The sequence below is a fragment of the Protopterus annectens genome, chromosome 17.part0 (assembly GCF_019279795.1).
Source record: "Protopterus annectens isolate FY-2018-M chromosome 17.part0, PAN1.0, whole genome shotgun sequence".
NCBI classification, from domain to species: Eukaryota; Metazoa; Chordata; order Ceratodontiformes; family Protopteridae; genus Protopterus; species Protopterus annectens.
In genome coordinates, this window is record NC_056751.1 from 141,533,280 (window position 1) to 141,548,727 (window position 15,448).

The following is a 15,448-nucleotide window of genomic DNA, read 5'->3' on the forward strand; positions in this document are numbered from 1 at the left end:
ATTCATCAAAATAATTAAACAATTAGTTAATTAAAGGGAACAAGATACTTAAACATTTAAAGGGGTAAGACTTATAATGCATACAACACATACATTAAAATATATTATAATGGATTCCCCCCACACTGACCTGATACATTAATGGATTAATAAATTAATATTATTATCAAAATTTAATAAAAACTTTATAATAACTTAATCTAATAAAACAAACTAAATTCTTTATACAACCAGCAAAAGCATTACAGCTTGTGGTATCCTATACTACCAACACTTTATAATGTAAACTGATTTTAATACACATTTAAAATAAGATAAATATAGAAAAAAATAATAAATAAAAAAACATAAAATGAAAACACTTAAAGCTTAGCTGATTTCAGCTTGAGTACAGGTGCTAAAGAGATGGCATCATTTAGACAGGGAGGTTTATTCTCCTCCAAGGAAAGCTGCCACAACAGCTCTTTATACTCAATCGAAGTTTCCCATAGCCCACCTCTTACATCCTTTTCCACTACTTCCAACACAAAGAAGCTAAATTTTGCTTCCTGGCAAATTAATTTATGTCAGTATAAAGCATTATTAGTACATTTTGTTTTTATCTCATAGTAATGCTCATAAATTCTATTTTTTAACTTTCTTTCCGATTTCCCTATATAAAATGCATCACAATGATCACACAAACCTAAATAAACTATCCCAGAGGTGTGACAGTTCGCAAAATATTTGCTCTGGATCAGTCTGTCCCTGCTCTCTAAAAAAAAATTGTTTGCTCAGTCTGTCCCTGCTCTCTAAAAAAATTGTTTGCTTAGTACAAATAAATGGGCATTGGGAGCATTTTCCACATTTAAAGGTTCCTAGTTTCCCTTCCTTAACTTTTTTCATACCATATTTACCCTCCAGAACAGTCTAAGCTTTTGCCCCTTCTATATGTACATTTCAAAGGTTCTTCAAAGATACATTTCAAATCCGAAATCTGACCAAACCTACACCATTCTTCCTCCAAATTCTACCAAAAAGCTTCGGATCCGCCCACTGGATGTTACAGTGCAAACTTCCTGAGCTCCATTGGAGTGAATTAGTTAAGTGTTTGTGGTGTAGGCATGATAAGCCCAACCAGCTGGGCCACTTTGAATGTAAGACAGGTAAGTTGAGTCACATGCTCTGCTACAATATAAATTCTGCACACTGTAAATCAACTGATATGAAACTGTAAGAATGGCAAGCTCAACATTAGACTCCATCCGACTCCAGAGATGGCCCTATTGACCATCATCTATAGCATCTTACACAGAGCAGCATGCAAATAAAGGAAAAGAAGCCCCAAGTGCTCTTAATGAACATTAAGATAGGCGCTAACTTACTTTCTGAAAACAGCTTACAAGACAGACTAATCAAAAAGCAAGACATGCCAGGATATAAACTAAATAAATATTCAAAATATAAGAACTCTTAAATATACATTCAAAATAACGTTCAAACTATTTAAGAAAAAAATACATCTTTCCTACCTTGCAAAGCAGCAGAAGATATCAAGTCTTCTAATCTCACGACGGTAAAGGTCCATACTGAGAATAGCAGGAAAGATGAGAAGTACCATGGCAAAGTTGAACACCACAACCACAGCAGCCTGGAAATGAAACCAAATGTTTCTAAACACACATCCTGATAACATTTTACATGAAAACTTCCAATGCTGGCATGGATACGTACTTGCAGCCTGCAAGACAAATGTTAAACCACTTCAGATTCGTTGGTCTAGTAGTAGTTTTACCCGGTGTTTTATTAAGCTGCTTGGCTGGAAAACACATGATTATTATTGACACTTACCCAAATAAAACAATACATGTGTGGTGTGCAGTGCAATTCCTTAATGAAATGAACTGCACCATGCTACTTTTTCCAACAGTTTTGTGAAACATTACATCAAGGTCGAAAAACAATGCATTTAACAAACCCAAAGAATGAGATGGCCATTTTGAGGAAAAATTCACTTGCCATAAAATGAGAACAGTCCAAGCTAACTGATCTATAATATCAGCTTTAGCATAAAATTATGCATCAACATTTGTTAATGCTAGTGACATAAAACACCTGCTTTTGAGGTAACTCAGAAGTTATGTGACTCCCTTAATGACAAAATGAAGGTAGTGGACTCAAAACAAGCATACACACTTCAATTACATCTTATTAAACTACCCTTGCCTACATTACCAGATCAAACTCAAAGTAAACTTTATTGTCATACAGATCAACAGAGGGAAAAGTGCGCATCACTGCACAAAATTTCAATACTTAGGCTCGTACCATAAGAATGACAGTTTATGGAATGAAGACAGATTAAATTAAAAGCAATTTAAATAGTAAAAATAAAAATCAAAATAAGATATTAAAAATAAAAAACTGAAAGCTTTTTTACAGCAGAAACAAAACAAATACAACAAAAGGAACGGTAGAAAGATAAGGATATATAAAAAACAATAATAGAGGGACACATGTAAAACTTGCCCACCACCAATATATGCCATAAATTTATAGTTTGCAGTTTTCATAGCAGATAGAGATGTATAAAGCTACCAACTGACACAGACAACATAAATCATGAAAAGCTTGAAATAAATCATTAGACTAACCTCAAAAACAACTCTCAGTTTATGTTTGCAAGCATTCTCGCTTGATCTTTTTCTAATTAATCAGACTACCAAAATGATCAAATTAGGAATATGGATTGGAGACAAAAGAGTAAATGGAATCTGCTTAACTAGATTAAGCAAATTAAGTAAAGATGGTCATCTGCAAACTCAGACATTTAGGCTTACACCATGTAAGCGATGTAGTTCAAATTCATTTTTCTGGGACTTTGAGCAATGAAAGGGACAAAGCACCTGATCTCCAGACACACACAAAATATAGAAGGGCACAACTAAGACAGTAAAGATGGAAAACATGCTCAAAGTGATGCAAGCCTGTACTATCATCATTTAGAATGTGCTACATTCCTGATATAGGTGTATACATGTATATACATACAGTTCATACAGATTATATATGCATATCCAATATATACATATACAAATACACACACACATACCTACACATATTATATATATATATATATATATATATATATATATATATATATATATATATATATATATGCCATGGAACACAGAGTAGTTACTTTGAAGATGACACCAGCACAGGAACTCACTAAACAAATACAAAATTTGGCAACACAGTTTCACATACAAACAGCCACTCCTTTGACAGGCAGACTATTGACATTTTCATGTTCCTTTTGCCCTTTTTTTCATGGTGGCATATTACTCAAAGTATTTTAAATTTCTCCAAATCTTTTGGGTTTCTAATACTATGACAGGAATGGACCCCAATCCCAAGTCAAAGTACGATTAAAGTTCATGAAAGCACGATTAAAGTTCAAGAAATTAGTACTGTCTTTGTCAGCCAAAAGTGCTCTTTGCAGCACCCTCAATGTGCCCAGTAATAACTCCTTCTGCAGTTCATATGGGGTTACATGGATTGGTAACATATCTAAATATAATTGTAGATTCTTTTTTACAAGACCCGTTCCTTCTACCACTTCTGCAACAGTCTGGGTATCTTTCTTCCACATTGCTGTCATTTCTGCCTGCAAATCCTGATATTTTATGACTGTGTCTCTCTGTACGCAAGACACTGTAGTCACTGGGTGTAGTGATTTCAATGATCAATGCTACTTTTGTCTTCTTTTCTTGGACCACTATATCCGATTTTCTAGCATCTGTCTTTTGAACTGTTGGTAATGGGTGATCCCATGTGACAAACTTCACGATTTTCTATGATGCTTTGTGGCTCACGTTTCCAGTGTTTTTCAGCCACTTTAGCACCATAATGTTTGCGCAATTCCCAGTGCAACAGTCTTGCCACATTACTATGCCTTTCCGTATACAGTCCTTCTGCCATTAGTATGTCACTACCAGCAACAAGGTGTGCAAATGTTTCCAGTTCGGTTTTACAAAGCCTACATTTGTCTGTTTCTCCCACATGTTCAATGGACTTTGTAAAAAAAACAGCATGTATGTAGCCCACTATATTGGGCTGCCAATATTAACATTAACCTTTCATCTCTTGGCTTGAATTTGCCTCATTATTTCACATTATGCATGTGTGAATGATAGGCGAATATCATGCAAGATCAGTGAAAGAGCTCCATACAGCAAAGTTTATAATTCATGACCCTCTCCTTCAGCACTGTGAGCATTGTATAACATTTACATGAGTGTCTCTCTCAGCAAATCACGTGTGTGTGTTAAATGCATATTTATGAGCTAGGAAATGGAAAGTAAATAAAGAACCTAAGCACAGTATCAAGTGGAACTTAGGTTTATGTAATACTTATGAATAATGGTAGGGACACAGCCTTTCTGCAGCTGCCAGCCACCCACAAGATCCTGTTGGGAGAGCCTATTAGCCAATCTATCTAGATATCACTTCAAGAAATGATCCTTCTATCATGATCCCAAACTCTGCAGCTGGCTGCATTGAACAGATCACACACCAGTAAACAGCTAGGAAATATTTTTACAACTAGCTGCGCACATGTAAACTGTGCCTGGGGATAATCCTTAATTATGCATTATACAACAGTCAGTGCTTCATTTCTTTATTACATTTTGTTAAGCAATACTCCTATTGGGCACAGCTTATTTATGCAAAGGACATGAAGAGAATGCTTGTGACCCAAGTCTGATAGTAAACTGAGTGACACAAAGTGGGGGGCAGCAGTCTGCCAGGTGAGGGGGAAGCTGAAGCACATCATACTCAATGGAGTGTCTGTGTGTGTGTGTATCATATATGTGTATATATCACACACACACACAAATATATACATACATACATACATATATTTGCCCCCCCCCCCAAAAAAATAGTTTTTAAAAAAGTAGATTTTTGGGGGGGGGGTTGTTTGTTTTGATGTTCAAGTTTCCAGAAACTCAATCATACCATACGAATTTCAAGTTTCTGAAAACTCAGTCATCTGACATGGACCCATATACTCACAGACAGACACAAACAGAGATCACCCAATGCACTAGCATCTCTGCATACTTGGTTGGGATAGCTCCTCCCATTATGTTGGTACTGTAACAGAAGACCTTATCTTCTCCCTATCTTCTTATGGAGACTAACGAAGGCCAGTCGAACATGTAAAATGATGGTAGGTACACCCCACTCTTAAAAAAAAAAAGCTAAAGCAATGGATTGGTCTAATAAACATTAGAAAGCTTAACAGTCTTTAACATAAAAATAGTATGATCCCCTGACAAGGGTAAACTTGAAACATTACTGAAAACACATGCAACTTACTGAAAACACATGCAACTCACAGAATGCTAACACATTTCACAAATCAGCACTGACAGGCTCTTCAACGTTAAACCAGCTAGCAAAATCTATGCACCGGTTTGATTACAGCTAATGCTAACAGAAGGTCCTCAAGACAGAACTACGTCACACGTCTAAGAGGATAAAATACCTGTTTTTGAACAAAATCATACAGAAAATTTCACTAACAAAAACTTTGGGTTGTTTGAACTATACTCAGTCAAGCTAAAACTTGCTACTGGTAGTTAAATAATAACCATTGTTTTAAAGAAATTTAATTTTAAAAATAACGAACGTGGTACACCTGTGTTTCTCTAGAAAAAAAAACTAGTTTCTTAATGCGCTTCCAAGCGAAATGAGACTTTACTTGTAGAGGGATATTTTTATTGCGTCTGCTCTTGAGGACCTTCACAAACCACTACATCTCAAAATAATATGAATTCTGCTCCAGACATAAAATATAGAGAGAGATAAAGCTCCAAGTACAACCCAGACGACTTGCAATTAGCTAGTGGCTCAGCCACTGGCAGGACCGAAGTGAAGAGGGAGTGAGCAGCTGATGCACCTTTGCCCAACCTTGGTGGACGGAGGCAGTGCGACTCGTTGCCCTACTGACCCCAAATGGAGTGCTGAAGTGCTGATAATAGCAGCTATTTAGTTTGTGTGGCCTGTTCTACAGCTAAGCCAAGAGAGGTTTCCGGGTACATGTGCAGACACAAATGGGGGCTTCTAGATAGCAGCTTGCATGACAGGCACTGGCTGCTGCAAGGAGGGAATTAGGTACTCAAAGAGGGGAGCTCTCATACAAAAGAAAGCATGATGGCATGCAACTCTCCCTTCTGAAATGGAATGATAGGTTGACTGGTTCATGCAACTGAAGGAAATCATGGGTCATTGGGCTCTTGGCTTCAACAGAGGGACGGACTGACTCTCACCCTGGATGGGGAACAAATGGGTCAATAGCAGGCTGACAGGGAAGGCCTAAAGACTGATGGTTTAAAAAAATGTATTCTGATACCTATGTACAAAATCGTTTTCCAGCTTTTTGCAAAATACCCAGGCTGGGATGATGACCATAACTTCATTCAATGACTGCATTAAATACTCAGAGAAATCCAGGAAAAAAAAACAGGATCTAACAAGTTAATAAACAGATGGGCATCAAGGGAGGAGGGACACAGTGTGAGGTGAAACAACCAAAAGGGCTCAATAAACACTTCCAGATAACTGTCTCCCATTAATTTTGTTATCAGTGGTAAAAAATGGAATGCTTAAGCTTAAAGGCAACTTCAATATCCAGTTCTGCAACTTTACAGAAATGATATACTGAAGACTGAATTAATCAAGCAGTTTGGGACAGATCTGCAAAACAAGGACACAGATGAAATAAAGCATACTGTTTGCAACGATGACTTCTATACATCTGCTCTTTCTGCTATATTTCAACTCTCAAAGAGGTGCAGTGAGAACAGGCAACAAAAGTAAAACATCTTGCCAAAAATGTTTCATCATTAAAAAGTTAATGTTTAACCATGTAACATAATCCAGCCAAGTAATTTTAAAATCTATCTCACAAATTCAGAACATTTTCACAAGCAGCAAATGTAATACATACAAAGACATGTACAATATAGAAACTGGAAATCCATTGCTCCATAACAGTTTGCCCAATCAGGCTAGGTGCCATAATCAATAACTGTAAAGAAATCTGCAAGGCATCAGTAATTCTTGCTCTTGCAGTGGAATAATTAAAGGTCTGTGAAGGAGGCACTTGCTTGGGAAGACGCTTGCAAGACTAGTATGCAGGGGCCCTGCCCAAGGTATTCAGATTACAGCTACCATTCCTGCCAGACCACCCAGTGTGTGGGGTTGTTCTGTATAGCCCAAGGTGATGAGAAGATGAGAAGGCTTGTCAGTTGAGTTCCCACCTCAGCCACGCCACAATGTAATTCCATGCCAAATTCTCATGTACTAAATCTATTACTTATTTAAAAAAAAATGTTTACTTCCAGATTTTGGTTATGACATTTTTTTCTGCAGTCTGGAATCTGATGGATGTAGTCCCAGACGAGTAAATGAATGTGGTTGTGTGGGTGTGTGAGGCAATACGTGCACTCATGCCTGTGTTCTGTATTCATGAATGGTTTAAGACACTGTTAAGAATTAAACACTATTTAAACTGGCTGAATCCACGGCAAGGAAAATGAAGAGCTTCCTTCAGCTGTGTATCAGCTGGCCAAGGGCAAACATGCATTATCACAGCATTAACAATAAGGTAAAAGGAGTTGCAGGTTGCCTAGCACATGAAGAAATGGAGGGAAACTAGCTCTTCTAATGCATTTAGTAAGGTTAGAAAGGACAGAACAGAAGCCTGTACATCAATAAACAGCCATACTGAAGAAGGAAGAGTGTGGGGAAAAACAGCAGCACAGCATAAATCGGAATATAAACCAACATTTATTACAGTGCATTTTCATGCAAGATTTCTTTCACATTTAATTAAATGTTTGGATAGAAGATGCTACAATACAAAAAGATAACCCTTCCATTGAAATAATTATGTTTGCCAAATAAACTATATTGTTAGCAAACAATGTACCAGCAATGCTGTTTTAATTCAAAGCCTACAATGACCGTCTTCCTTTGATGGACAAACTACATGTAGCAAGTTGCAACAAAGCAGAAATGTCACCTGCATGCATTTCAAACAGCAAGTAATTAACAAGACCTCACCATTTACTTGGGTTGATAATTACACTGCTATACAACTTCATACAGTTATATGGGCTTGGTGGTCTGCAACTTTGTTAAAAAAAGAATTCTGTACCAAGTCAAAAAATGAAAAGTGTAATTTAAAGTACTTTATACAGGTATAAGACATTACTAAAAGTAGCATTTGTCTCCTATAACAAGACCAGCAAGCAGACTTCAATTCCAGACTTCTTAAAATGGAAAATAACCCCAGAGTGGAAAAGTATGCAAAGCATTCAAGTCAAAACAACAAAAACCAGGGTGGAAAAGATATGGACATGGAAGGCTGCAAGCAAGGTTTTACATTTTGTAAGAGTTTATCAGGAAACCATTCATTCTCTTAATAGCTGCCTTACTTTACAGACAGTAGGTCTCAAAAGAAAAAAGTCAGTTTTAATTATCATAGAACGTAAGTGAAAAAAATCTCAAAATAAAATAAGAAAATACTTTTAGACATGTTTCTTTATATCAAAAACAATGTATTTTAAATGTTGGTGGAGTAGAAAACAATTCAGTTCTACACATTTTAAATACGTGGGGTCAGATTCCAAAAGACTTGCTCTTAGTGTAAATGACTTACTGCAGTGTATTACAACAGATAAAAATCACTTGCACTACACAGGTCTTTTGGAATCTATTGTAAGCCATTTTATAGGTAGCCCTTACAATGGCCCATGGTTTCTTTACTATAGGACAAACACAAATGTGACAGAATATAAAAACTTCCTGACCCCGCTAAGTTCTTTCTTACAGATAAGTAAGATATGCTGTCTATTAAACTGTTTAGTTAGCAGATTAATCCTTTTGCCTGGTAAGGCCATACATTTATATCTATATACACGTATATATTCACACACGCAAACAAATATGTATTAACTTGTGTAAGCATGTTCAGCAGGTTTCCCTTAATCTACTGCCCTCAAACACTGCTGAATCCCTTACTTTTGTCATGTCCTTCTCTTTTCTCATATGTACAGATATATTTCAAGTCTTCCAGAGTAACTTATGTTACATATCTTGAGCCATTTTACTTGCACTCCAGTGGACTTTTCTTACAACTTACAAAAACTTTGTCCAAAACTGCATGAGTTACTCCACAATTCATATCATCAAAAATCTGTGAAGACATGTAAGAAATTCAGTGATACTCCATCCCAACATACAGGCCTCTCCCTGTTGCCTTTTGGTTTGTGTGATGTAACTGCTATTCTTTTCTTTAGGTCTCTGCAGCACAGACAAGCAATCAAGCCAATCTTACACAAAGATGAATTAGTCAGCCACTGAGGATGCCACTTGACAATGGAAGCTTTCAGTGAAGACAAAAGGTCAGAAAAGCACCCATTTAAAAAAAAAAAACCACCAGTGCTCGTTAGAGAACATGCCAAACTCTTTACAACAACTTGATGGGGGGAATGAGGATTCATGGGGCAAGTCTACTGATGTAGCTTCCAAATGGAAGGAAGGCAGTGCAAATGTCTACAACAAGAAACGCATCAGGGGAAAGCAAGTAATTACAAAAATACAGAGAAAGAAAAAAGGTGGAGATGTTAAGAAAACAGAAGTCTTATGTGTGGGTGTATACATGTGTACACACACACACACACAAATATATATATATATATATATATATATATATATATATATATATATATATATATATATATATATATATTTCTTCTTCTTTCGGCTTTTCCCAGTTAGGGGTCACCACAGCGGGTCACCTGTTTCCATTTCTTCCTGTCCTCTGCATCTTGCTCTGTCACACCAACCACCTGCATGTCCTCTCTAACCACATCCATAAACCTTATCTTAGGCCTTCCCCTTTTCCTCTTACCTGGCAGCTTCATCCTTAGCATCCTTTCCCCAATATACCCAGCATCCCTCCTCAGCACATGTCCAAACCAACGCAGTCTCACCTCTCTGGCTTTGTCTCCAAACTGTCCAACCTAGGCTGACCCTCTAATATACTTATTCCTAATCCTGTCTACCCTCGTCACACCCAGTGCAAATCTTATCTTTAACTCTGCTACATCCAGCTCTAACTCCTGCCTTTTTGTCAATGCCACTGTCTCCAACCCATATAACATAGCTGATCTCACTACCCTCTTGTAAACCTTCCCTTTCACTCTCACTGGTACTTGTCTGTCACAAATCACTCCTGACACTCTTCTCCACCCACTCCACTGTGCCTGTACTCTCTTTTTCACCTCTCTTCCACACTCGCCATTACGCTGAACTGTTGCTCCCAAGTATTTAAATTCATCAATCTTCACCAACTCTACTCCCTGCATTCTCACCATTACTCTATCCTCCCTTTCATTCACACACACATATTCTGTCTTAGTCCTGCTGACCTTCATTCCTCTCCTCTCTAGAGCATATCTCCACCTCTCCAGGGTCTCCTCAACCTGTTCCCTACTCTCACTACATATCACAATGTCATCTGCAAACATCATAGTCCACGGGGACTCCTGTCTGATCTCATCTGTCAACCTGTCCATCACTAGTGCAAATAAGAAAGGGCTCAGAGCTGATCCTTGATGTAATCCCACCTCCACCTTAAATGCATCTGTCACACCCACTGCAGATCTCACCGCTGTCACACTACCCTTGTACATATCCTGTACCACTCTTACATACTTCTCTGCCACTCCCGACTTCCTCATACAATACCACAACTCCTCTCTAGGCACCCTGTCATATGCTTTCTCTAAGTCCACAAAGACAATGCAACTCCTTCTGACCTTCTCTGTACTTCTCCATCAACACTCTCAGAGAAAACATCGCAGCTGTAGTGCTCTTTCCTGGCATGAAACCATACTGCTGATCACTAATCATCACCTCCCTTCTTAACCTAGCTTCCACTACTCTTTCCCATAATTTCATGCTGTGACTGATTAGTTTTATCCCTCTGTAGTTACTACAGCTCTGCACATCACCCTTATTCTTAAAACTCGGTACCAATCACTTTCTCCACTCCTCAAGCATCCTCTCACTTTCCAAGATTTCATCAAACAATCCAGTTAAAAACTTCCACTGCCATTTCTCCTGAACACCTCCAAGCTTAAACAGGTATGTCATCTGGACCACACGCAGACAGACACACAGACAGACACACAGACAGACACACAGACAGACACACAGACAGACACACAGACAGACACACAGACAGACACACAGACAGACACACAGACAGACACACAGACAGACACACAGACACACAGACACACAGACACACAGACACACAGACACACAGACAGACACACAGACACACAGACAGACACACAGACACACAGACAGACACACAGACAGACACTATATAAAATTTATATTTACACCAACACACACACAATCCTAATAAGTGCTTTTTATTTTTGAATAGGAAGGATGCCTTTCCTAAAGAATGGTGGCAAGGGATCTTGGCCAGTAGACAGGATAAATGGGAAAGTTGCCAGGAGTTAATGGTGTTTTTGTGAAGATTAATGTGCAAAATGCACTGCTATCCACAATTAAAATGTCAATGGGTTTGCTTCATTTTTTGTCAAATTCTTGTAAAATGTTAAGGTTTTCTGGTCAGAGCTGTAGCTGGTTCATCCAGCACCTACAATGGATATAAAAAAGTGTACACACCCCTGTTTAAATATCAGGTTTTTGTGATATAAAAAAATAAAAGATTACAATAAATCATTTTAAAACTTTTCCCACCTTTAAAGCAACCTATAACCTGTACAATTCAAATGAAAAACAAACAAATATGTTAGGGGAGAAAACATATAAGAAACATACAAAACACTGGTGGCATAAGTGTGCACACCCTTAAACTAGTACGTTGTTGAAGCACCTTCTGATTTAATTACAGCATTCTGTCTTCTTGGGTAGGAGGCTATCAGCATGGCACATCTTGACTTGGCAATATTTGCCCACTCTTCCTTGCAAAAGTGCTCCAAATCTATCAAACTGCGAGGGAATCTCTTGTGCACAGCCCTCATCAGGTCACCCCACAGATTTTCTATTGGATTTAGATCTGGGCTCTGGCTGGGACATTCCAAAACTTTAATTTTCTATTCTTTTGTTGATTTGGATGCATACTTGGGGTCATTGTCGTGTTGAAAGGTGAAATTCCTCTTCATCTTCAGCTTTCTAGCATACGCCTGAAGGTTTTGGGCCAAAAGTGACTGGTACTTGGAAATGTTCATAATGCCCTCCACCTTGACTAAAGCGCCAGTTCCAGCTGAAGAAAAGCAACCTCAAAGCATGATACTGCCACCACCATGCTTCACTGTGGGGATGGTGTTCATTTGGTGATGCAAAGTTTTGTTTTTGTGCCAAACATACCTTTTAGAATTGTGGCCAAAAAGTTCAACCTTAGTCTCATCAGACCATAACACATCTTCCCACATGCTTTCAGGAGACCTGACATTGTTTTGCAAATTTTAGCTGGGCCTAGATGTTTTTCTGTGTAAGAAAAGGCTTCCGTCTTGCAACCCTGCCCCATAGTCCAGACATACGGAGAATACAGGAGATTGTTGTCACATGTAGTACACAACCAGTACTTGCCAGAAATTCCTGCAGCTCCATCAGTGTTGATGTAGGTCTCTTGGCAGTCTCCCTGACCAGTGTCTTTTCATCAATTTTGGAGGGACATCCAGTTCTTTGCAACGTCACTGTTGTCCCATATTTTCTCCACTTTTTGAAGACTGTCTTCACTGTGTTCCATGGTATATCCAATGCTGTGGAAAGTTTTTTGAACCCTTCCCCTGACTGGTACCTTTCAACAATGAGATCCCTTTGATGCTTTGTAATGTCTCTGTGAACCATGGCTTTTGCTGTAGCAGGCAACTGAGTAAATGTCAGGAAAATCCTACTAGGACAGCTGAACTTTATTTGGGATTAATCAGAGTCTCGTTAATTGATGGAAGGTGTGTACCCAAAAAGACCGAATGCTGTAATTAAATCAAAAAATGCTTCAACAAAGTATTAGTTTAAGGGTGTGCACACTTATGCAACCAGCTTATTGTACGTTTTTTATTTTTTATATATTTTCCCCCTAACAGATTTGTTTTTCAATTGAATTGTACAGGTTATAGGTCACATTAAAGGTGGGAAAAGTTTTGAAATTATTTATTGTGGTCTCATTTTTTTATATCACAAAAACCTGGCATTTTAACAGAGGTGTGTACACTTTTTATATCCACTGTAGTGCCTATTCACGATGCACCATCCCCACTCCCTCAGCTTTTATGTAAGGAGCCAAAGGAAAAAAATGACTATAGCTTATTCTGTAGCAAGCCAACTGGTACCTTTGTACTTAATCAGTTTCTCATTTTCCTACTTCCTAAGCAAATCAATGCAAAAAACACACACGTCAGCTTACACTCAGGAAGCCAATTGGTACACTTGTAAAATATAAACGCCACCACTTTTTTGCCTCCCCCTTGCTGCACTAGTGGTTCAGCTAAATTGTTGGAGGCTGCAGTTACTAAATAATGACAGCCTTATGTCTGACACTTTTTCTATCATTCAAAAACACATTCTAATGCAAAACCTGTTAATTTTAGCAACATATAAGCAATATTTACAATCTGTCCTTATATTTCAGCCTCTGTCCTCCTGCCCTATGAGGTCTTTTTTTCTGTAAGGAGCTGGTGGCATCTGATGCTGTCATTTGCACATTACTTTGAATTTGAAGGACTAATGAATGTATAAAGCAATATAGGCATCTGAGATACACATACAAAAGTAGCTATAATTGCTGGAGCTAAATGAATGTTTGTTGTTAGCACATTATTGTGGCTTTGCAAGACTAATGTGATTTGTGTGAAGCAACTTGGAATACTTTTACTGTGTGGTGACTCTGTGTGTAGCAAAGGTGAAATACATTACATCACCCTCATCACAAGAAGGCAACTGAACTGCACATAGAAATAGGTACAACTACTTTGTGGGGGTTTGGAGATGGTCTGGATGAAATTAACTGATGCTCTTGTCATTTGTTTACTTTAAGGAATCATCTTTCAAAAACAAATGCAAAAAATATGCACACAGAACATACAAAACATTCAGTGCTTGTGGAGGCCACTACACCCCACACTTGAAGACTGTACTAATGGGTTTTGACACAGTCTTAGCAGTGGCCTCTGCCACGAGCCACATCCAGTCTAAAACCATCCCTGCTCACAGATGTGCATATTAGGTTACTGCAGACTGTGTGAGGGGCTGGGACTGGGGATGATGTCATTATTTCTTTAATTTTCCTTCCAGACATCAGAGGTGTGCACTGGTTACTACAATGTGCAATGGGATGGGGGCAGTGAAGTCATTGTTTCTTTTAACTTCCCTCACAAACATTACAAGTATACAAGGAGGATCATTACATGTTGTACAGCAGCAGTGTAATGTCTACGATTAACAAGTTTGAAAAATGACTCTGATAATTACTTTTTTTTTTTTTTTTTACACTTTTCCTACAACCAAACATCAGCTGGAGGAGAGGGAATGCTGTTTATACATTTCAGACAGCAACAGGTTAAAATATGCGCCTTGTGTTTTTTTCAGTTTCATCCCAGTCTGATATCAGAGATGTACACAGACAATGTCTGTCATTTGGTCTTTTGGATACAAGGATGAGGATACATGCTGTATACATTTATGACAGCAGCAATCTGAAATATGACTATGGACATCTGTACTTCAACTTTCAACCAAATCTAACACCAACAGGGAATACGCAGGAGATGATTACTTTTTTGGAGGGCTGTGGTGTAGGGAGGTAGGCACTATTCCCAAATAAGATTTATATACATATGCAAGCATTTTTTCTTTTCAGTTTATTGTGAATTGCTAATATGCCAGCTTTAAGTATTAAGTCTCAGATGCAACTTGTTTCTTCCTTAAAATCAAAGAACTGAATTTATTTCCTTACTGACCATTTTTCTTTAGACCATCACCAGATCAAAAGGTTGTAAAAAAACAAACTCTAAAATGCACTAAAACCCAATGTGGTCTGAGGACATAGCCACATCCCGATGCCCAGCTTAATTCAGTTAATTCTTCCACAGTTATTAAAGTATAGTCTTGGTCAGTTAACGATTGTTGAAAGGATGCAGGAAAGTTGAAGAGCGAAAGTTATGATTTTTGTTCAGGACATAATTTAATGAATGGGTTGTTACAACACCTTAGTATTTTAGAAGCCCCACAGCTTCTGAAAGTCACTAGGGCCCCCCATACCACTGGTTAATGCAGTTATTTCCTCTGTATTTACCACAGTGCAGACTTTCCTACTTAGGACGTGTCAAATGAATGAAGGAATGCA

The 15,448-nt window shown here is 38.1% G+C and overlaps 1 protein-coding gene across 1 annotated transcript in view; it reads right to left on the reverse strand.

The window, feature by feature from the left end:
• Positions 1-15,448, reverse strand: part of PTCH1 (patched 1) — a gene marked incomplete in the record, with an annotated part of 1,119,051 nt that overhangs the window by 362,169 nt on the left and 741,434 nt on the right. Inside the window, 1 exon segment of the mRNA XM_044059325.1 lies at positions 1,512-1,630. Coding sequence (XP_043915260.1) covers positions 1,512-1,630 — 119 coding nt within the window.